The 22,081-nt window shown below is 35.5% G+C and overlaps 1 protein-coding gene across 3 annotated transcripts; it reads right to left on the bottom strand.

The window, feature by feature from the left end:
* Positions 1-1,462: 1,462 nt before the first annotated feature.
* Positions 1,463-22,067, bottom strand: LOC128229247 (ubiquitin-like modifier-activating enzyme 6). 3 transcript variants are annotated; one of them, XM_052941022.1, is made up of 33 exons: positions 21,996-22,067; positions 21,240-21,331; positions 20,554-20,648; positions 17,060-17,088; positions 15,740-15,834; positions 15,424-15,535; positions 15,229-15,303; positions 14,908-15,030; positions 14,630-14,753; positions 14,316-14,419; positions 12,879-12,941; positions 12,521-12,597; positions 11,550-11,619; positions 11,168-11,314; positions 10,836-10,897; positions 10,635-10,713; positions 10,182-10,337; positions 9,810-9,858; positions 9,515-9,650; positions 9,193-9,298; positions 8,755-8,844; positions 8,444-8,524; positions 8,010-8,138; positions 7,711-7,762; positions 7,493-7,556; positions 7,202-7,340; positions 6,814-6,934; positions 6,442-6,521; positions 5,963-6,076; positions 4,668-4,795; positions 4,064-4,151; positions 2,453-2,547; positions 1,463-2,148 (listed from the first exon to the last, which is right to left on the bottom strand). In XM_052941022.1, exons 2-33 carry the CDS (start codon positions 21,275-21,277, stop codon positions 2,031-2,033), a joined length of 3,039 nt encoding a protein of 1,012 aa, XP_052796982.1. In that variant the 5' UTR covers positions 21,278-21,331; positions 21,996-22,067; the 3' UTR covers positions 1,463-2,030. The 3 variants fall into 3 exon arrangements, with proteins under 3 accessions (XP_052796982.1, XP_052796983.1, XP_052796984.1); XM_052941023.1 differs by lacking the exon at positions 21,996-22,067 and adding an exon at positions 21,861-21,973; XM_052941024.1 differs by lacking the exon at positions 21,996-22,067 and adding an exon at positions 21,555-21,573.
* Between the last annotated feature and the right edge of the window lie 14 nt (positions 22,068-22,081).

Raw genomic sequence — 22,081 nt, 5'->3', positions numbered from 1 at the left:
ATCATAAAATGTTAAGGTTTAAAAATAAAATATGTTTATATAAATTTATACAATGACTCACTATGTCTGTAACTTTTTTCACTAAATCTTGCTTTTGAATTTCAAGTCTTGTCTAGACTGATATCTCGACTAAGCAGCTTGCATTATTTCTCTCTTTGTCCCTCTGACCTAGTTTTAGAAAATATTTTTATAATTAATTAAAAAACAGGAGCCTATACAGCATACAAGAACATGTTCTTTTACTATTTAAAAACATACATATGAAGAAAACTACTTACTGACCAACCAACCATCTACTATGTCGCTAGAGGAGAAACAAAGCAAGAGCTGTCACAGTATGTGACCAATGCCCCAAATGTGACATTGACCTATGAACAAGGTTAGTACATGAAAAGTTGATCTTGACCTTTACGTGTCAAAAACATATGGCAAGTCATTTTAAATTGCCTCTGAACATAAAAAATGCCACCCATACTTGACAACCTACACTCTTATGTCCTTATATTTAGCATTCCATTGTGAATAAACACTAAGTGTATCTTTCACCTTAGAGGTAGGGACATGGGTCTTGCATGCGACAGGTCGTTTTGGTATGTCGAACACATGTGGCAAGTTATTTTAAAATCTGTCCATACAAGGGAAAGTTACAGCCCGGACACGACAACATATACTCTATGTACTTATATGCAGCATTCTATTGTGAATAAACACTAAGTGTGACCTTGACCTTAGAGGTAGAGACACAGGTCTTGCACACGACACGTCGTCTTGGTGTGTTGAACACATGTGGCAAGTTATTATAATATCTGTCCGTACAAGAGAAAGTTACAGCCTGGACACAATTTATTGAGCCGGACACACGGACGGTGCAATTTTAATATGCCCACTTTCGGGGGCATAAAAATAGATTAAGTTTGGCTCAAGGGTTTTCAAGCAATTAAACTAGTGACCTAGTTTTTGACCTGACATGACCCATGGGGGTGCTATACTAGGTTTGATTAGTCAAACTTTACTACTTTAAATTAGGTCGAATATGTGGTCTCTTTTAAGTGTATTTTTTTTTTTTTTACTCGAGTGTTGGAATGTTGGCAAGAAAATGTCGATGATGGATTGCAGAGAAGGAATCACAATTCATCCTCATACGAAGCTATATAATTATGTAGTGAGGCAACTGAGGCCTTGATCCACACACACACATTTGAATCAGACTGCAGATAAAATTTACTCTTTAGAAACAGTAACCTTGACATGAGCAGTCCTAAATATCCCTGCCAAGTTTTATCAAGACCTGGTTGAAACTTTTCAAACCATTGTCAACATCCATGGTTGGACACATTTTTCTAATACTACACAAGTACCAACGATAAGTTTCGGTTTTAGGATTTTTACCATAAATAATAACACATTCACAAGTTTTGGTGAACCAAACCTATGATACAACTTTTTCTGCCGCTCACAGTCAGGACAGCTACCAACAAGGTCATCAAGGATAACATGGTTTGATATTGAAAAGTTTTATCTCTTTAATAATTAGCCCTAAATGAGCAAGTTAAATGTCACATTGTATATGATGAAGCACACAGCATAACCAAGAACTGGATTATCCAGTAATATGTTCAAATAAGAAAGGCCAATAACATTTGTCCATTTTGGACATTTTTGAACATTAACATTTAGCAAAAAATGTATCAATTTTTTCACTTTTCAGGTTAGGTCGTTCATCAGGAGGTTTAGAAGAACTGTATTTTCATTTCATAATTTTCTTACTGATTTGGCCTGGTATAAAATTAACAAAGTTGGTTTATACGAGTTTGTTATCAATTATTATTTTGTCAACTACACTTATTCAGAACAAAATTTTACTTCCATGTAATATAACATTTATAAACTAAACAACAATGATTTCAAACACATAAATAAATTATAAACACAATAATTTCTAAACTTCAGATACATATAGACAGTTACTAACAAGAATCACTCCACAATTATCAACTATATAAAACAGTAGAAAGTTGAAGTTATCACAGCTAGAAGAAATATCGTATAGGTGGCCCAGCGATGTCATCCTCGTCCATATCCGACTCAAAGGACACGACCAGATCCTCGTACTTCCGCCCAGCAGAACCCTTCAACAACTTGCTCATCCTGGGAATGGCACATATTACTTAGATCATTTTGGTATACAACTATAGTTACATGATTAAGAATCCAGTGAAAATAAAGTTGAAATATAATTGAGTTTAGTAATAAGTTAGAAACATTAAAGCCCCCAATAATGTGTTTACTTTAAAAAGCATGTCAAGTTCCTAACAATTCGTAATTTAAATAATGCATGTACTGAAATGTTTTCTTTACAGAGATATATTCACTGCCAACACAATGACACTATTATTACTCTTCAAGCAAGAAAAAAGAAGTTTGTTATAAAAAAAAGCTATGTAGTGCATACTTCTCAGTGAGTCTTTTCTTGTGTGCTGGTAGGAAAGCCATGTAGACGAGCCTAGCTCCCTGACTGACAAACGTCACATTGCTACCAACCTTCTCCTGCAAGAGACACAAAAACTGCCAGTGTGAAAAAATAATACCTTGATACTCTACCATCAAAACTGCTCAGTTTGTTGGTACAAGATGTTGTCCTGAATTATCACTGTCAGTGTAGAAACATTGTAAAAACCATATTAGCATGTGGTAGCTTAATGTATCATATTAGTTGAAGGGACATATGCAAGTATGAGGTGGACAAACATGTATGAGGAAGTCATACAAGGGTGAGGTAGTTACATGATTTGTACAAGGAAGGGGTACATATGCAGGTTTGTATTAGGTAGCTACATGTATATAATGTTGTAGTAGCTATACAAGGATGGAATGATAATATCTGTCATGTGTTCCCGTTCCGGATCGAAATATCCGACCCGAGGGCACCTGCGTTGCCAGGTAACGAGGCTTGCTGAGTTACCGGCTACGCAGCGTGCCCGAGGGTCTGATTTTTCTATCCGGAACGGACACACATGATAGATATTTTTTCTAGCATACCTTACATTTTTTGTGAAGAAAATACATAAGAAAGCGCGTTTTTGTACATTTCACCAAAAAGCGCGTGTGATGATGTTTACTGACGTCATGACACGCAGTAATTTGTATTCACTGCATACGTCAATAAGTTCCTTCGCTATCACGTCTTTTAAGGCTTATTTTGTTTTGTTTTTAAGGAATATTTTGTAAAGTTAATGGTAATGGAACTCATCTATTGAAATCTCATGGTTACATTAAGTGTTTAATAAAAGAAATTGAAAGTATTACGTCACAGCGCGTGACTCATCTGGCATGGGGGGATGCCAGATGGAGTTTTCCAGCACGGCTGAAATCACCGGAAATGCCTATCCGGTGTGCTAGAATAGAGTCATCCACGCATGAGGTAGCTACATGTATATAAGATTGATTTAGCTATACAAGGATGGGGTAGTGTCGTGCAAGCATGAGGTAGCTACATGTTTATAAGATTTAAGTTGCTATACAAGGATGGGGTAGCGTCATGCAAACATGAGATAGATACATGTATATTAGGTTGAACTAGCTATACAAGGATGGAGTAGTGTCATGCAAGCATGAGGTAGCTACATGTTTATAAGATTAAAGTAGCTATACACGGATGAGGTAGCTATACAAGGATGGAGTAGTGTCATGCGAGGTAGCTACATGTATATAAAATTGAAATAGCTATGGAAGGATGAGGTAGTGTCATGCAAGCATGTGGTAGCTACATGCATATAAGGTTGAAGTAGCTATACTAGGATGGGGTAGCTATACAAGGATTGGGTAGCTTCATCCAAGCATGAGGTAGCTCCATGTATATAAGATTGAAGTAGTTATAGAATGATGGGGTAGTGTCATGCAAGTATGAGGTAGCTACATGTACATGTATATATGGTTGAAGTAGCTATAATAGGACGGGGTAGTCATGCAAGCATGAGATAGCTACATGTATGTATGATAAATGAAGCTATACAAAGATGAAGTAGCTATGTAAGGTAGAAGAAGCAGTATAAGGAAGAGGTACCTTGAGTTTGTCCATCAGGTTCTGGAGGGTAAAGTCTGGGCCCCCCTGCACCTCCCATATGTCCCAGTTGGTAAATGCCAATCCTTCCCTGCAATGTAACCAAACCTCCAACAAGACATTCCAGGACGATCTATCATAAAGATTGGTAATAAAATCATGAATAGATATGGTGTGTTTGAGTGATAAATAATATCAAAGAAGCAGACAAGTGACAATGTTTTCAAACAGTGACAAGTCTGCGACTGTTTTAGACTTGAAATTACAAAAGCAATCAGAACTGGTGTACGTATAACTTATAACTAGGGCCACAATTATCAAATGAACAGTTTAACTGGCTGCCGCCTCACAAACTACTTGAGACCAAGTTTTTTAAGCTTCTCAGGTTGTACTTTTTGTCCGCTAAATATTCTTATTTTTTAAACCCCGCCCCCAAAAAACCCAGTCCATCCCAAAGAATTTGGGTTGAGTTAGGCCTAACAAATTTACTATTAATTGTGGCCTGGTAATTACTTGAACAACTTTTACAGTCAGATTTGAGGCTGAGTCTCAAACTCTGATTTAGACTGTTTGTACACACGGGCCCTGGTGATACTATCCACCATACCTGATGGTGGTAGTCTCTGCAGGGCCAGGCTCTGAGAGGAGAAGGAGGGGAAGGGCAAGGTTCAGGAAGCAGTTGCGGTACCGGTCCCGGGGCAGTTGGCACACCACCTTCACAAGCTCCACAGTCACCTATGTAGTGATACACAATGTAAAGACACATCCTGGACTTACATACTTTATAATGGTGGCACAATTAACAATTCAATATCAATTGAAAATCAGACTAAAATTATAATTTATCATCAGAAATAATTGTTGAAGCCATTTCAATTTGAAATAAAAAAAGGAAACAGGAAACAGCGAAAGGCCTCGAAACCAGGTTTTCAATGATTGACTGAAAAACTTTAGACTTTGTTCAACTGTTTTTCTATTTTTAGTAACAGTGACATTGACCTTGAGCCTAAGGGCCCCAAACATAATCCCATTAATGTCCTCAATAAACTCTTCCTATACACCAAGTTTGGTCCCAATATGTCAATCCTAACTAAAATTACCTTGACAGTGACCTTATGGCCCCCAAATGCATTCCCATGCAAATATCTCCATCAACTATTTCTATATACTAAGTTTGGTCATTATATTTAAACAGGAATAAAAGTTATGTAATACCAACTGTTTTTCTAGTTTTAATAACAGTGACCTTGACCCTAGGGGTCTCAAATGTATTCTCATGAAAGGTCATAATAAATCCTTTCTATATACCAAGTCCGGTCACTTTATGTCAAACCTAACTAAAATTATTTAATACCAAAGGTAAGTTTGATGCCTCCCGCCAAGACAATTTATATAATGAAAATGATAATCATCAGTGCTGCAAGTATAAGTGACACAATGCTTTTGAAAACAGTAACCTTGACCTACAACAGAATGGAGCTTGAAAAAAATCCAAAGCGAGCTCTCCACATGTTCATAATATACACCGAGATTGGTGTCCATATGATGAAATAAAATTGTATTTATTTGCTGGAAACAAAATTTCTGTTTTTAGTAACAGTGACAATGACCTTTGACAGAACAGATGCAAAAGCAATCCAAATCTCTCTACCGTACTGGATCATTGAAACCTGGTTAAAACTGTTTTAACTGGTGGTTTAAAAGAATTACAAGCTACACTGAAACATTAAGTAGTGTACTGAACAAGGAATAAACATAAAAGCAAATGTTAATGCTGTCTTTTTGTCATGGTCTTCCATACGATTATTAAAATGCTTAAATCATTCTTTTTCACATGTTATTTCATTTTCCATCATTCTTAACTTTTCCTTTAAAAAAACACGCTAAATAATCTAGATATACCAGTCCTGATACAGCAGCTGTGGTGGTTGCTATGGCAGGTACGATCTTTCCAGCAATTCTTTTGATTGTCAGTCTATCTGCTTCCTCTATATGGTACATGCTGGCACGCAGGTTCTTGAACGGATACCATAGCAATATATTAATTTAAGAGGACTACATATATATATGCATCACATTCTGTAGAACCAAGGTTTTTCTCTTTTGGTGTAAAAATAAAATCTTTTTCGATAAAAATATATGTATTCAGGAATCATGCAACAGACACTTAAGAATTATCACATATGTAAATTTAGAAATTCATTTATAAAGCATGGAGCTGATCTCTAAGGGACATTTTCGCCAAAAAGTATTTTACTTCCTCCTGCTGTCAGCAGCAAACTACCTGAAGTAAGTGCAGTGCATCATTTTAGCCAGGTCAATACCATTTCATAAAACTGCCTACATGGAAAATAGCCTGTAAAAGTTACAGAAGTACATACAGAAGCAGCAGTGATGAAGTCAATGTGGCCGTTACTGTCATCATCCTTCTCAAACTCTGCTGGCACCAGCTTGCCTACTACTGCAAACACACAAAATTTAAAGGTAAAGAGTTGTAATTCTAATGTTTACCTGAAGAAGACTTAAGTTAAGTAGTCAAATTTGGAGTTTTTAATTTTTTAATAGAAAAAACTGTAATGGAACATACCAATATTCTTACAGTTTAAATGCAATGCTATAATAAATAATGAAAAACCTGTTAAGGAATGGAAACCTTATGAATGACCTAAATGTTCAAAAAAATAATTTGTTATGAAGATGTGTTGTATTTTACTTGTTATGAAATGTATCAGGGTGTCCCTGATGTTACGCACCAGTATCCCTGCCACGAGACTGGAGTGCTGCTCGTATAACCTGTGCGGTCCACTTGGTCTCGTCAGACGACAACGAAGCACTTTCCTCACCGCTTGGCTTGCTCTCATCTGTCTCAATCTTCTATCAACACAAAAATTAAGAACATTCCTGTATGATTTATTTTTCTTTTATTTTCATCTTTATTTGTCTTATTGGTGTTAAATAAAGATAAGGAACTAGAGCTATCACAGGACTTTTGACTACATGGCTATTCCCATGCAACATTCATACAGGATGATTTTTTAATTATTTCGACTAAGTCAAGAAAGATTTTATTTTCACGCTGCCTGAAAAAATAAACTCCAGAAGCTTTATCATTTACTGATCCAGCAAAAAGCAAGGTCTTACTTTGTTGGAGGGGACAAACTGAGGGACATTCACAGCTGAGATTATCTGCTTGGCCTCGTCTTTGTTCACTGGGCTGGGGACAGTAACATTGTAGTTGTCTGCATACAGTCGGGCAGTTGCTAGTACAAATAGCATGTGCCTGCAAAAGATGAAATACCCGTTACTCCGGTGTTACTAAACAATGCATAGATTGAACAAATATTGAACTCTTAGTCTGTAAGATGTAGCTGCCACTATCACAAAAAGTTACAACTATATGTCACTTGACAAGGGAACACAAAAACAACTTACGTTGGGTTGTCAAGGTTGAATTCAATGGGCTTTGGAGGTCGTCTTGGAGCCTGCCAGAATGGAGCTGTAAGTGGACCACACATTTAAGCATTCATGTTTGTAAGTACTGTTTATGCTTCACATGCAAAACAGGATTCCTTCTATCCAATAAACTAAGTACATCTATGAAAAATTTAATAAAATATACAATGAAACATCAAGGAAGAAGAACTACTTACTTCCATCTGCCATCAGCTGGTCCAGGGGGAAAGCATGAAGCAGGTTCTTTGACTGAAAACGTGCATTAATAAAAAGAAGAATAAAACTAACAATGCCAACAAGACGGCCAATATTGCCTAACACCGAAGTCTAGGGATTTTTTGTGGTTTTAAGCCAGCTAAAATTATGTCAATAATAAATTTATTATAAATTTTCATTACATCCAAGCCAGTTTCTAATGTAAAGCTAGGTAAAAGTTACATGACTCAATGTGGTGTGAATACCATAAAGTATCAATTGGAAGAACAGTTGGGTTTACCCTGTGGTTGAAGTACTTTTCAAACTTGAGTCTGGCGATCTCGAGGCACTTGGCCCAGCTTTGGGGGCACATTTTGATAAGTTTTCCCACCTGTACAGCCCCGTCTGGGCACTCACCATTCTCAAGGCCCTGAACAACATGGAATCAATATTGGTAATGTATGCATCTCAGATATTTGAAAGAAAAAAACTTCCCTCAAATTATCTATGTCTTGGACACAGCTAGCAATACAAACATAAACATGTGTGTAATATTACCGGATATGTCATCATCATTGCTTGCATCAGGATTGACCTAGCACGTCTTTTTGCAGCAAAATTAATCAATGAATTTTATGAAAAAACACACAAATTAATCAGGCTTTTAGAAAAAATAAGTTCACATACATGTAATGCAACTTATTGTTCCAACATTATCTTATATTTGAACGTTACCTCAACTAATGAGTCAACATCTGTAGTTGAGGACCAAAACTTGTTGAACATATTTGGCTTCATTGCAAAAGAACTTTCAAACTGAAAAAAAAAGTGAACTGAGGGTGAACAAAATAATAAGTCCACAATAAGCCAACATTTCAACAATATTAGTGTTGTCAACTTAGTTGCTAAAACATTTGTTTAATTTTCAGGCCAATGTCATCATTCAAATGATAAATTTACATCAGCTTGTTCCCACAATTTATTTAAACCATACTATATTATGGATGTTACAGCTTATCTGACACCAGCCTTGCATGTGTGTGTACCTTGCTGCGAGCCCACTGTATACAATGATCTATGTTGCGAGGGAAGGACTTCAGTGTACAGTATGGAACATCCTGTTCAGGAGGATCACGCTATCAACATAAGAACATGGCAGATTTTACGTTCTTGTGACTTGGGATTACGAAATAACAGTCAAAACATATGAATTATTTATTTTTCATAAAAATTAATACCTTCATTGGTGAAGGGATTAAACAATTAAATGTCTGATATCATGTCTTATTTTGCTAAAACAGTTTTTCTTTTTAAAGCGCTGTTCTACATGAAATTATTAAGCAACAACCAATAACATTTTTTGTACAACATTTTGCCTAGGAACATATCCAAGTAGATAGTTATTCGGCTATGAAGCAGTAGTGATATTTACAAATAGTGTCCCTTACAAACAAACAATTATTTGTACACGAGACAGTTGTTACCTGGCTGGAGTATGACTCTGTGAGGTGAGCCACAATCACCTGGGTGTGGCCCTTCGTTCCCATGGTTCCTGACTCCAGCAGGCTCCTTCTAGCAGTCACAATACGACTGAAATATTTCTATAATATCTAAACCACAGTTTATAATTTACTGTTACCATATTTTTTTAAGTGATTTATCAGCTTTGGACCTTGTTGTTTTGTTTCAGGCAACATCACTGAATATTAATCCATTTTACATAAGTATAGACAAATATTATCACAGAAAATATTTCATCAACTAATAGGTAAAATTGTTAGTTGTGTGTTTAAAGCAAGGGCCAACCTGTCAACATATCTGCGAGCCTCCACGTTATCGAGGGCATTCACAACGAGATCCTGGTCCTCGAAGAAGGCATCAGTGTACACGGTCTTCTCCGTCTCCACGCAGACCTTGTGCTGCTGGGCCACAATACGTAGGGCTGCCATGATACGGTAACAATCAACAATCTGTCCCATTGCATCCATTTTAAAAACAAACAATACACTTTCCGATTTAATCTGGAGTATATTTGTATAAGAATATTTTTTTTGAAGCTTTATATGTATTAATCTTTAACCATAATCGCCTTTTAAATTACCTGGATTGATAAGCTTCACTGTCTGAGCTGCTGTCGTACTTTTTGGTTGCTGAATCACAAAGAGACACACACAGATTTGATAGAGAGAACAGCTATTCACAAGTAAATGTTTAACAGTACTCAACACTGGTCTTATTTTCATAACCAGTGTTCCTGTCAATGATGGGTGAAAATCGCCACAGGCTACATGACAGAATGATGCTAAAAAAGCATTACTATGTTCTTTACTTTCTTATAATACAAACCAAGTGAAGACAATGATCACAAGAACAGTTACGGTCAAATGAGGACAAAATCTCATAGTTTTTTCTTCTACAAAATCAGACAAGCTAAACATGTTTATTTTGGGGTTGGAACAGGGCAAATGCTTACTCTTATGTGTTGTGGGCGGAAGAGGAACTGTCTGTTGAGGTTTGATTTCTCAATGAGGTCATTGTCTGTTATGGTTATCTGCCCTTTCCCCGCTGTACCGATCCCCAGGAGGGCGTAATTCTTCAACATCTCACAGCCTATAGCACCACACCCAACCTACATCATACTGGGAACTTGACATTTGTACATGTATGTAAGATGTAAAACAACTCTCACATATAGTATCTAAATCCTTTGGACAAGACCCATGTTTAATATTTTATCATGAATACTGTGTATAAAAACATAATATCATCTTACTTGGGTGCTGTATTTCTTAAGCCTGAAATTAAGCAAAGACTATGTACTACTAGTAAATGTAAGTTAACAGTCATCTGAATGTTTAATATATACTGCCCATGACGAATATTGAAGTGAAATATTTCTATACAAGTTATCACATGTATAACTAACCATGAAGAGTTTGAGGTTGTGAAGCTGAGAGACAACTGGGTCCCCAACACAGATCCTCAGCTGGTCATATCGGTCACCCCTGAAATACAGCCAAAATATACACACTTACGTTGACAGCATTAGTAATGTTAGACTTAAAAATAAAAGATATTAAAGATATTAAATAAAGCACTGGACAAAAAAGTGTTCATATGAGATTACCTGGGCTGGAAGTTCTGCGAGTCACTTGTCTCAGCAACAACATCCATTGCATCAAGGTAAAGCTTCAAGGATGAAAACATACAATTTTTATTAAAAAAAGGAAAAGGTCAGATCACCCTTAAGAGCTTTATATAGAAACAGACATTGATACAGTTTTAAAATCAGCTAAAAGCATATGAACCATACCTGAGTGAGTGCTAATCTTTGACAAAGCTGGGAGAAGGTGTAAAACCCAGCACCCTGGAATCTATAGTCTGATAAACTATCCATCCAGCCTCCATCAATTAAAAGACTTTAAGCATGAGTGAACTGTACATACAATGAGGACATACCCACTGTTTCAGAGGTGTGAACTTGCCGGTAACTGCCTTCAGCCCCTCCTGGGCCACAATTCCCCCGAGGGCCGCACACAGGGGCAGGAAACTACCTCGACACGTATATGACAGCAGCTCCACTGTCCGCTCACACACTTCTCCTACCTATACAATATGATGTAAATGAATGAATTACCGGTTTCTGATGCTTCAATGATTTTGGTTTATTTATTATCTTTTCTTTAACTAAAAACATAACCTTTTCATGCCAAGACAAAGTTACATTCTTTTTCCCTTACAACTTGTTTGCATTTGTTAAAATTTATACATCAAAAAGTACAATTGACTGCAGCCCTAGGTGTGAGCAAAAGTCGAATTTGATCCAAGGTAAAATACTAACCCCCTGTAAAACCCCATCAGCTTTCATGGTGCTCACAATTTCAGCAACTTTTGAAGCATCACTCTTATTCCTTAAAGTAAAGACACATTTACCTCTTACCAAAATGTTTACATAATTATAATACATTCATGATCTTCCATCAAGGTTTTAAGATTATAAAAATATATTTCATTTCTTATACATTTAAATTCAATTTGAATTTCTGCAGTGGGATTTAGTGATCAACATGTTTTTGCAGGAAGGTGCTGTGACAGGCAACCCCAAGGCAGTAACAAGAGCCAAACCATTGACCTCTTTTTAACTAAAAACATTCCAAAAAAAATGATAGAGGATATTTGTTGAATTTTGATAATAGATCAAAATTTCCTTTACTGAACACAGCCATTCATGAAAATATTATTTTCTGTGATCGTGAGCGAAATAAATTTAAATAATACACTGAAATTCAACTCATTTCGGTTTCTTTTATGCTAAATTTTAAGACAAAATGTAAATTAAATTATTGGCAAATCACTCGATAAACGATAGTATGACGTCATTCTGGAGATATTATAATGCATGACGTCATTCTGGGGATGTTATAATGCATGACATCATTCTGGGGATGTTATAATGCATGACATCATTCTGGGGATGTTATAATGCATGACGTCATTCTGGGGATGTTATAATGCATGACGTCAATCTGGGGATGTTATAATGCACAAGATTCAGCACTGTGAATGCTATGATTTTAATAACCAAAACAGGAACCAAAGTTCCTAGGTAAAAAATGACAGTAATAAAAACTAACATGATCATAATTTCCACGATATTTGCTTTTTTCAATGTAAGATTGGACTATATTTCACCAAGTGAGCACCAAGTTATATTTGATGTTATAAATAATATTGACGTGAAACAGTCACTACAACTTTCATAATCCAGTGAAAACAACAGTCATGCAGGAAACAAAGTGTGGAGAATCGTACCAGATATCGGGGAGCTGCCCTGTTGCCTCCTGGAACTTATGGAGGGCTATAAATCCTGCATGAACACTGCCTGGCACCTAGAGGGAATATAGGTAATATGTTGTTTGTTTTTTTTACATATAAACTAACATGTATCCACGTCCTAATAATCAGTGCTGCGTGTACTTATTGTTCTATGTTTCTTGAGCTTATCTTATACAAAATGTAACTTAATATCCCCTACAGACTTGCATGCTAATTTTTACAAGCAGAGCTACAGAAAAGTAGCGATTTAAAATCTAAAACAGTCCAAGTCTTAGATACTGTCTTGCTTTGGCAAATTAAAGAGGAAATTGCGAGTGTGTATTTTGAAACTGACCTGAAACTTGCTGAAGTCTGCCACAAGGATATCTGGTTTCTTCAGCTGGGTCTCCAAACATTCCTGTGGTAAAGTACACATTCATAGAAGGTTATAAACATTTGTGTTGGTTTAATATTTAAAGAAGCTGTTAGAACGATGTAGTAATATCTCACGGAAAAAACCCATAAACATATGGAAACATTTCTACATAAACATAAATCTTTACAGGATTAGGGTAAGTTAATTAAAAATTAGGGATGGCAACGAGTAGTGAAATTGGTACTCGAGTACTCGGACAATCTTTCGATCGAGTACTCGGGTACTCGATTACTCGGAAAAATTGAATTTGTTTTCGGGAAAGACAAGATCGTGTATACATGTATCGTTCATGATGTTTACTGTGCGTTGGTTGTATTATTGGTCATTTTCATCTTTAATTAAACTTTCATTATGTACTTTAACAGAAAATTAAATAAAAGGAAAACAAATGTTGTTTCAGGCTTTTAATTTTGTCTTTTTCATTTCATTTTAATGATTTTATATATAAGTATGCACTGCTAATTAACTACAATAAAGCTGGAAAGTTAAACCCGGATTTTATTCGAGCGCCTAGATAATCATTATTTATAATAAACAACAATTAGAAATACAATGAACGAAAATTAATAGCATAATAATGAACGATATACTTCGTACTGTTTTATTGTTGTTTACCTCATTAATATTCATAATTCTTGATTTAAGATATCAACCAATCAATTATGATAATCATTGCAAAAAATAGTTAAAATACGCCCATTAGGATTTCAATGCTCGTAACGGTCGCTACTTGTTCACTAGTAAGCATCCATTGTTTGGTGAAAGGTCTCTAATTGGTAAACAATAGAATTGTGTAGGTGAAAGTACCGCTATCAAAACATCGCTAATTGACATCAGTGCTAATTGGAAATAGGGGCCCTTTGTTGACAGTTTGCAACCCTCACAACAACTCTCAACTAATTTATTAGGGTCAATTGTGTACACAGCGGGGATTAGAGGGACCGTAAATTGTCCTCTTGGTAACTAACCAGATCTGATACTTCGTCTGTAAATGGTGTATTTGGTGATTTTCATAGCTTTTTTTCCAGAGTACTCGAGTAGTGATTTGATACTCGAGTACTCGGACAATCAATCGAGTACTCGGGTACTCTTTGCCATCCCTAATTTAAATACAATGTCAGTTAATTTCATGTTTAGTTAATAAGCGGCAGAAACATGTACCAGAATTAAACAATATGTGTCTGAAGTTTAAAGTGAACACCTCATATGGAGTTATTGAGAAAAATAGATGTCTGAGGACGGATTGATGGATGTATGGACAGACTGGACAAGGTGATAGTCTGTCAAGGTGATAACTATGTAGCTTACACCACCAAGTGATGTGGGTATAATAAATAACAGAATGTTGATACTTACAAAGTTGACAGTTTTGCCAACTTTGACCTGAACAGCAACACCTCCATTTGTAAATGGAGTGAACCCTGATGTGACGCAGATACTGAATGATGTTGGCGATAACACTGAAGTGACAAACAGAAACAAAACACATCTTCAATGCACATGGATCGTTACAAACAGAAAACAAACAAGTGTGCATATACTAGGAGTGGGTTATTTAGCAAAAAATATCTTTCAAGTTACTTATTGTATATATATTCTTTTTTAAACAAAATGTTAATTCTACATGTCACCATTTTCAGAGGAAGTTATTGGTTATAACACTAGTATACCCTTGATCTTGCATTGCGTGCCATTGAGAGCTGTCATGCCGCCAATCTCCTTGAATGTGATGGTGTCGTCTGTCTCAAACCCGTGTATAGTCTCCTCCAGTGTGGTCAACACACCCGGGTTACCCTACAGTCATAACAGTACAGCACTGGAGAATATCATGAATATGACAACTTGATACAGCTCAAACATGATATGGAATAACTTGTATCAGGTGTCAATATTCACAAAGTGATAAATAAATCACAAAATTCTTACCATTGAGTATTTATGTCCTTACCTTAGTGATTTCCTTAATTAAAACATCTTTTGGCTCTTCACCATTTGGGTCTGACACCTCAAAACTGTCACCAAAATCACAGAATGCCCCAGAAAACACTCCAAACACATCTGCGCTGATGAACTGTTTAGGAAAGAGATATTACAGATACCTTTATATATCTTTTTGTAAGCCTATTCAAGATCCATTAACTTTATATTTTAGTTACTTACAATGTTTCTTATAAAAGTATAACGTAAACTAATATCATACAAAAAAGCCATTTGGAAATTACCGATTTGCCATTAAAAATGAAAATAAACATGCATGAAGTCTTCTGACCTTGATATTGTTTGCTCTGCAGAAATTGTTGACCTTCACCTGAACGGTCAATGACACCTCAGTCATTATCACACACTGCAAAAGACACAAAGTAAGTTACCAATATTTCATGGGTCAAATTGTATACAAACAGCTCTATAGGAACTGGCAAATGTTTAATACACTTAAAGTTTACACAATCTTAGAGTTACATACCTGAAACTGGGTGAGGTATTGAAGGTCTGAACTGTCAGTGAGGCCGTCAGTCCGTTTGTTCACTGACACATATGGATTCAGCTCCGATAGCCTGGGAGAACTGGCTTCTGCCCTGAAACCAGCATGGAAGTCTTAAGAAGGGAACAAGTCTATCACAGAAACAACATTGCTGAAGGTACCAAGACTCTTTTTACTCCATTCTCATTACAAATGTTGAACATTCTGATATTAGCACATATCCAATTTATATTTTACTCAATGTAATTCAGTTCAGTAATGATGTCATTCAACAAAAGTAACAATATTCATCTCAGACCTGTTTTTGGCCTTTTGGACATCTTCTTCCCATATAAAGAACTGTGTTCCCAGGTCCATCAATCTCGATGGGGACGGGTCCTGCACTGTCACACTCTGGTAAGTATAACAATTCACAAAAAACATCACCATTAGGCACTTCAATTTCAAAAACGGAGTATACAGTCTGGAACAAACTAAAATATATTCATAAGTTATCATGACCATGGACATTATGACCACCAGGCTTGGGTATTGTGGCAGCATTCTTTGTAACCATTGTGGGCTAATTATTATAAAACCATTCCTGGTTATGACAAAATTATACATTGTAGTCTGGACAAGTTAAAAATGTTGACCATTGAAGTGTGATATTGTTATATACAACCAAATGAACCCATCACCATTGATCATGGTAAACATGTATCCACATGTACCAAGTTATTTTAAAACCTGTCCAGCAATGACCAAGTTTTAGTCTGGACAAGGTGGAGCATATATAAATTGACCAACTACCCCTTTGTGACTTTGACCAATGACCTACAGGAAACTGCATTGTAGAAAGAAGAAGCCAAACTTGTTTCTTAATGCAGTGCTTTTCATGATTCACCAAGATGTATCAGGGCCCGGAAAGGAAAACCGCACCTACATTGTTGGCATCCTTTTGTTTTTACTTTCAACAAAGGCTAACTAAAATGTGAATATTTGTTCGATATTTGTTGAATGAGACACTGCAAGCTTACTTTAAAAATACAAAATGAAATTGAAATAGACCACATAGAAATTGTCCGAGATATTATTCTCAGAAACTGAAAAGGCAGAATTGGGGCTTGAAAACACACATACACAATATAGACATACAAAACACAGTTTCATTACCATCTGGGAAAGAATAATTAAAGTTCAAAGAATTTTTTTTCTCTGTACAGATCCCAAAGGGATAATAATGTCCTACAACTAATGATTTTTATAAGAAAATACATATATTTCATTTAGCTAATTAAAACAACACTGGCATAAGTGAAGTGATACATAATTCATGTATGGCAGGCATGATGTCCTAACCAGAAGGTATTGTTATGTTGGCACATGGTGGCCAGGTACACCCGAGGGAGATCAGCAACATATAACATTTGGTATACCTTATAACATTACTTTTTCCATTAAATAAAGTATATTAGTTTAAAACCAACTGCTTGGTTATAGCATAAAATTCACATACTGCAAACAAGTGTAGCATGTTGGAGAGGGTTTTCGTGGGTGGGATCCAATGTGACTTGTTCTAACAGTATTTATATTTTAGCTTTAAATGTCATAGTCTACAAACATTTGATCTGCATACCTTTACACCAGCAAGGACAATGTTTTTTGCTGAAATAAGAAAGAGGACATATTCAAATTTATTTCCAGTGATTTCATGATTACATAATGTATATTTTATAACTTTAATACATACTTAAGTCTTTTGTAAGAATCTTAAAACAGATCAGGCCTTAAGGGCCTAGCCCACAATGCAAAAGTGGATGGGAATGGCTAAAAGTTAGAAGTTCATGTTTTATTTTGCATTTGTGGAACAATCTTTTTCAGGAGTAAAACATACATCCTTTGCAACATTTTTAGGATAACAAGGGATTGACCAAATTTTACAAAAGAAGTTTTTAATTAATTATTTCTGAAAAGTCTGTTGACAATACAAAATGCATGTACCGTATGTTTTTGTTTCAAAGACTACCCAATCAAGTCTTGTGGTTTCTAAATGATCTTTTCAAATAAGACAGATATTCAATAAAATAGTGGAAAATAGGGGATTAAATTCATTTCCAGGTTAAAAAACTGCAAATATCTTTCTTAAAGTAGCTGCAATCACCACTAAGTCACAAGACATTGTTTACAAAAACATACTGTAAATCATTGTGTATAGGACGCTCTCATATATGAGACGAAGGCAAAGAAGTATGAGAAAAATTCAAATACCACCAAATTAGACTAAATGCATATATAAGACACATTGAAAAAATGTCAAAATCAGAAGCCACCATATTTGTCAAAATTGGCAGCCGCCATATTTGTTTTGGCGAATCATTTCGTATAAAACCATTGCTGATAAAAAAAACGCACATGCTTTTTGATTGAAAATGTGATAAAATCTTTGAAAATGTCAAATTTGCTCAACTCCTAATTACACCTTAACATGTTGCAACAGATATATGTATTATGCTTGCTAAATATTGAACCTCAAAAAAAAAGGTAGAACGAAATTAGCGATTGCTTTTTTGTAACAGTGCTTGAAAACACGATTGTGTTTTGCGGTATGTGAGAAATAATCAATGATGGACATGAATTTTGTACCTTTGGATTGGAGACAAACAGACATAGGGATCATCTATTGGTCATGACCAACCTGCATACCAAGTATGATGTTCCTGGGTCCAAATATGAAGTTAAGTTATTGAATGGAAAGAAGTGACATACCGACTGTTGACCAACAAAGTGTTTTTCACCTAAAAGTCACTGTGACCTTGACCTACTGACCTCAAAATTAATAGTGGTCATCTACTTATCAAGACCAATTAGCAAACCAAGTATGAAAGATCTGTGCAAAAGCGTTTTTTAGTTATGCAGCGGAAACCCTCATTTTACCTCAAGGTCAACTTGACCTTTGACCTACTAACAATCTTTTAGTCATGACCAACTCGAATACCAAGAGTGAAGTTCCTGGGCACAAGCTAGTGTTTGAAAATCGGACTCCATTTGCTATCGATGATCGAATCGAATCGGACCAAGCATTTTGATTTACTATCGGACAATAATCGAAAATTCATAATATCAGTTAGGAATACATTATTTATACATTGTATCACGAGCATTTCAATGGATTCAGTATGTGTGATGCTATAGACATGCTTTTCGCAACAGAAAGTAAATTTCCATAACCCCTTTCTGTCTTTAAACAACTAAACGAAAAGAAAAAAACATTACAACACAACACATACTTAATAATTGCACATTATACTGCAAAATGATGCAGAATGGAACATGTGAGTTATCTTAATATTTTATCTATTCAAATGCATATTGAATTTTTGTAAACCTGTTAAATTTAACATTTCATTAGAACATCTTAATTTCATAAAACTTTCAACAAAAAAGTAATTTAGTTAATTACAAACCAAACCAAAAACGGTTTCAAAAACAGAATGCATCGAGCCGCGATCCCATGTATTTACAGGGAAGACCGGACCCACTACATCATAGAGACAGGTTATTGAACAATGTTTTATGAAATTTATACACAATTAAGATTAATTTGTAATTTTGGGAGATGTTGTAAGTTTTTGTGTTTAAACTTTTTGCTACTGAGCTTGTTTCTGTAGCTTTTCGCATAAAAATTGAAGCAAAAGTGTTTACATTTACTGCATTTGTGTAAGAGAGTGACATCCCTTGTTTAAATGAGCTCAACAAAAATTTACCTGAAAGAAAAAATTACATTTACTCGACTTTAAACACAAAACAAAAAAAAATTACGTAGTTACCGGAAGTAACATTAGCGACATCGATTTTGGACAACCATTATCGATTGTCGCCGACATAGCATTGTCAGCGATGATTTATCGATTGTACTTGATAATCATTTCATCACTAGCTCAAGCATTCTTTAATAATTGAGTGGAAACTGTTTTTTTACCTCACGGTCACTCTAATGGCAGACTGTGACCTATACCACAACCTTGACCTTTGACCTACTGATCTTAAAATTGATATGGCTCAACAACTAGTCATGAAAAACTGGCATACCAAGTATGAAATTCCTAGGTGCACACATTCTTTAGTTATTCAGCGGAAACAGTCTTTTCAGGTCACTTAAACGTTGACCTTTAACCCACTGATCCCAAAATCAACTAGTTGCAATGAACAAGTTGGTGTAAGCATTCTTCAGTTATTGAGCGAAAACCATTTATCAGCTTTAGGTCACCTTCAACACATCATTTTTCACCTCTTTGACCTACTGATCTCAAATTCAATAAAGGTCTTGTACAGACATGACCAACATGCATACCAAGTATGAAGTTCCTGAACCCAAAGGATCTTCAGTTATTGAGTGGAAACCGTATTTTTCACCTCAAGGCCACCACAACCTTGACCTTTGACCTTCTGATCACATATCAATAAGGGTCATCAACTGATCATGACCAACCTGCATACCAAGTATAAAGTGTCAGCGTCTTCGCGCTCTCAAGTTATTGAGAAGAAATGAAGTAAGATGTACTGACCGACCGACCGACCGATCAACTGACCGACGGAAGACATAATTTTTAAACATGTTATATTCTGGTCCTTCAAATGACTTTTGCACTGTGAAAGGCCCTTAACAAAAACACTTAAACCATACATTGTTTTTTCTTTAAGATTGTAAAAATGCTCTATCAATATTATTTATTAATCATCTACTTTCATCATTCCCCCAAAATTAAACAAGAGGGCCAAATGGCCCTGAATCGCTCACCTGTCATATATTGCACATTCTTCCATTATATACAAATATTGAAAACCTAAGCCTATGAACACGGGGCGTGGCCAATTTTGACCCCAGGGCTAAAGTTTGAACAATCTTAATAGTGGTCCGATAAACGATGCTTCATACCAAATATCTAAGGCCTTCGCCTTTTGGTTTCGGAGAAGAATAATCTTGGTAGAGGACCATTTGGTGATCCTACCTACCATATATCAACAGCCTAAGCCTTGTGGTTTGGGAGAAGAAGATTTTTAAAGTTTTTCCTTTTGGTTGCCATGGCAATATATAATATGTTTGTATACATGAATGTAGCTGCAACTTACCTATTTCAATGCCCAAACCGCCCATGCCATAGACAAGTATGGAAGACTTTGCCATTCTCTGCATTGCGCCATCGCCAAGGACATACCGCTGTCGGCTAGATTGATGTTATTGCAATTAATGACCAATTACAATATTCAAATGTTTGCTGATAACTTATTTAAAATAAAATTAATTTTATGTCAACCGTGAAAAGTTTACTTGATAACTGAATAAATACTGGATATTTTATGCATGTATTTATATTAAATAGATTCTGTGATCTTGAATAACTGTGAATGTACATTTCACTTATTTCCAATGGGGTCCTTTTCTCATTCCTGAGAGACAGCAGTGTGGAACAGATAGTGTGAGATACAAGGGAGTCCAGGCAAAAAACACTAGCTACTATTATGAAAAGCACCCATACATTGGAGACAATTCTCTTAAATTAACCTACCCTCTATGGCAGAGTGCCAAGCAAGAGAGCTACTGGTACCGTTTTTTTAATGTTTGTGGTGTAAGATCCACAAAATTTTGACAAGCCTTCTACTATAGGGGTATTATTTAGACAATAAATGTGTAATCTCCTGGTTCAATACATTGATAGGTGCATTATAGTTAACAGCATTCTCATGAATGTGTCCATCAAAAGAGAAGGAATCTTTTGTAAATTTTAAGCATCCTGTCAGTCACTTCAAGCTCTTACCTGTATAAAGAGTCATCTATAACACTCTCATTCGTCATATTCGGAATTTGCTTATTGCAAAATCATGAAAGGTGCTGCACAATGTATTTGATCTAGAACAGAAAATATTTTTTCTATTTATAATAAATATGAATGTGACTAGTATCAAGTCTAAATATAGACAACCAGGACCCAAGTTCAATAACAGAAGTTTATCATTATGTTGGACTGTTACTACCTTGCCAACTACAATTGAGTAAATAACATAAAGTAATTTTTAATTCAACCATGTATATTTGTACATCTTTATGACAATAAATCTATATGCACACAAACATGTATATACAGCGACAGGTTAAACCTTTCCGGTTTGTGTGTGATCACAAAAGAAAAAAATAAGTGAGTCACTGTTTAACAAAAATAGTGTTATATATACACAAATGACATTATGCTTAGGATCTCGAGGCCACAATGGTTTCTCTTGATTTATTTACCCTGAATATTGATTATATCTATTAATATATAGCCATAACAGGGTATTTTTTTCGTCAAAAAACCCTGTGTGCTGCTAGCATTAAAATACAATATACATGTATTTTGTTAAATTGAATCCGAATAATAATTATCCGAAATAACAATCACCTTAATTATTTGATTTTCTCAATAAGACAAAATTGACTGAGATGAAACATTTAAATATTTTGACATCAACAATATAGTAATCATGAACTGTAATGAAATTTACTAAGTGTGCACACAATGCACTTGGTTCCTTACTTTCGGTTTAATATTGATCGAACCGGCACCGGAAACTGATTTGTTTCTTACACGCACAGTTATTGGTCAAAGGTTAGTCATTCCGT

This window comes from Mya arenaria, chromosome 3 (assembly GCF_026914265.1).
Source record: "Mya arenaria isolate MELC-2E11 chromosome 3, ASM2691426v1".
Classification (NCBI taxonomy): Eukaryota; Metazoa; Mollusca; class Bivalvia; order Myida; family Myidae; genus Mya; species Mya arenaria.
The sequence above is the reverse complement of the archived record's forward strand: the minus strand, read 5'-3'. Positions and strand labels throughout refer to the sequence as shown.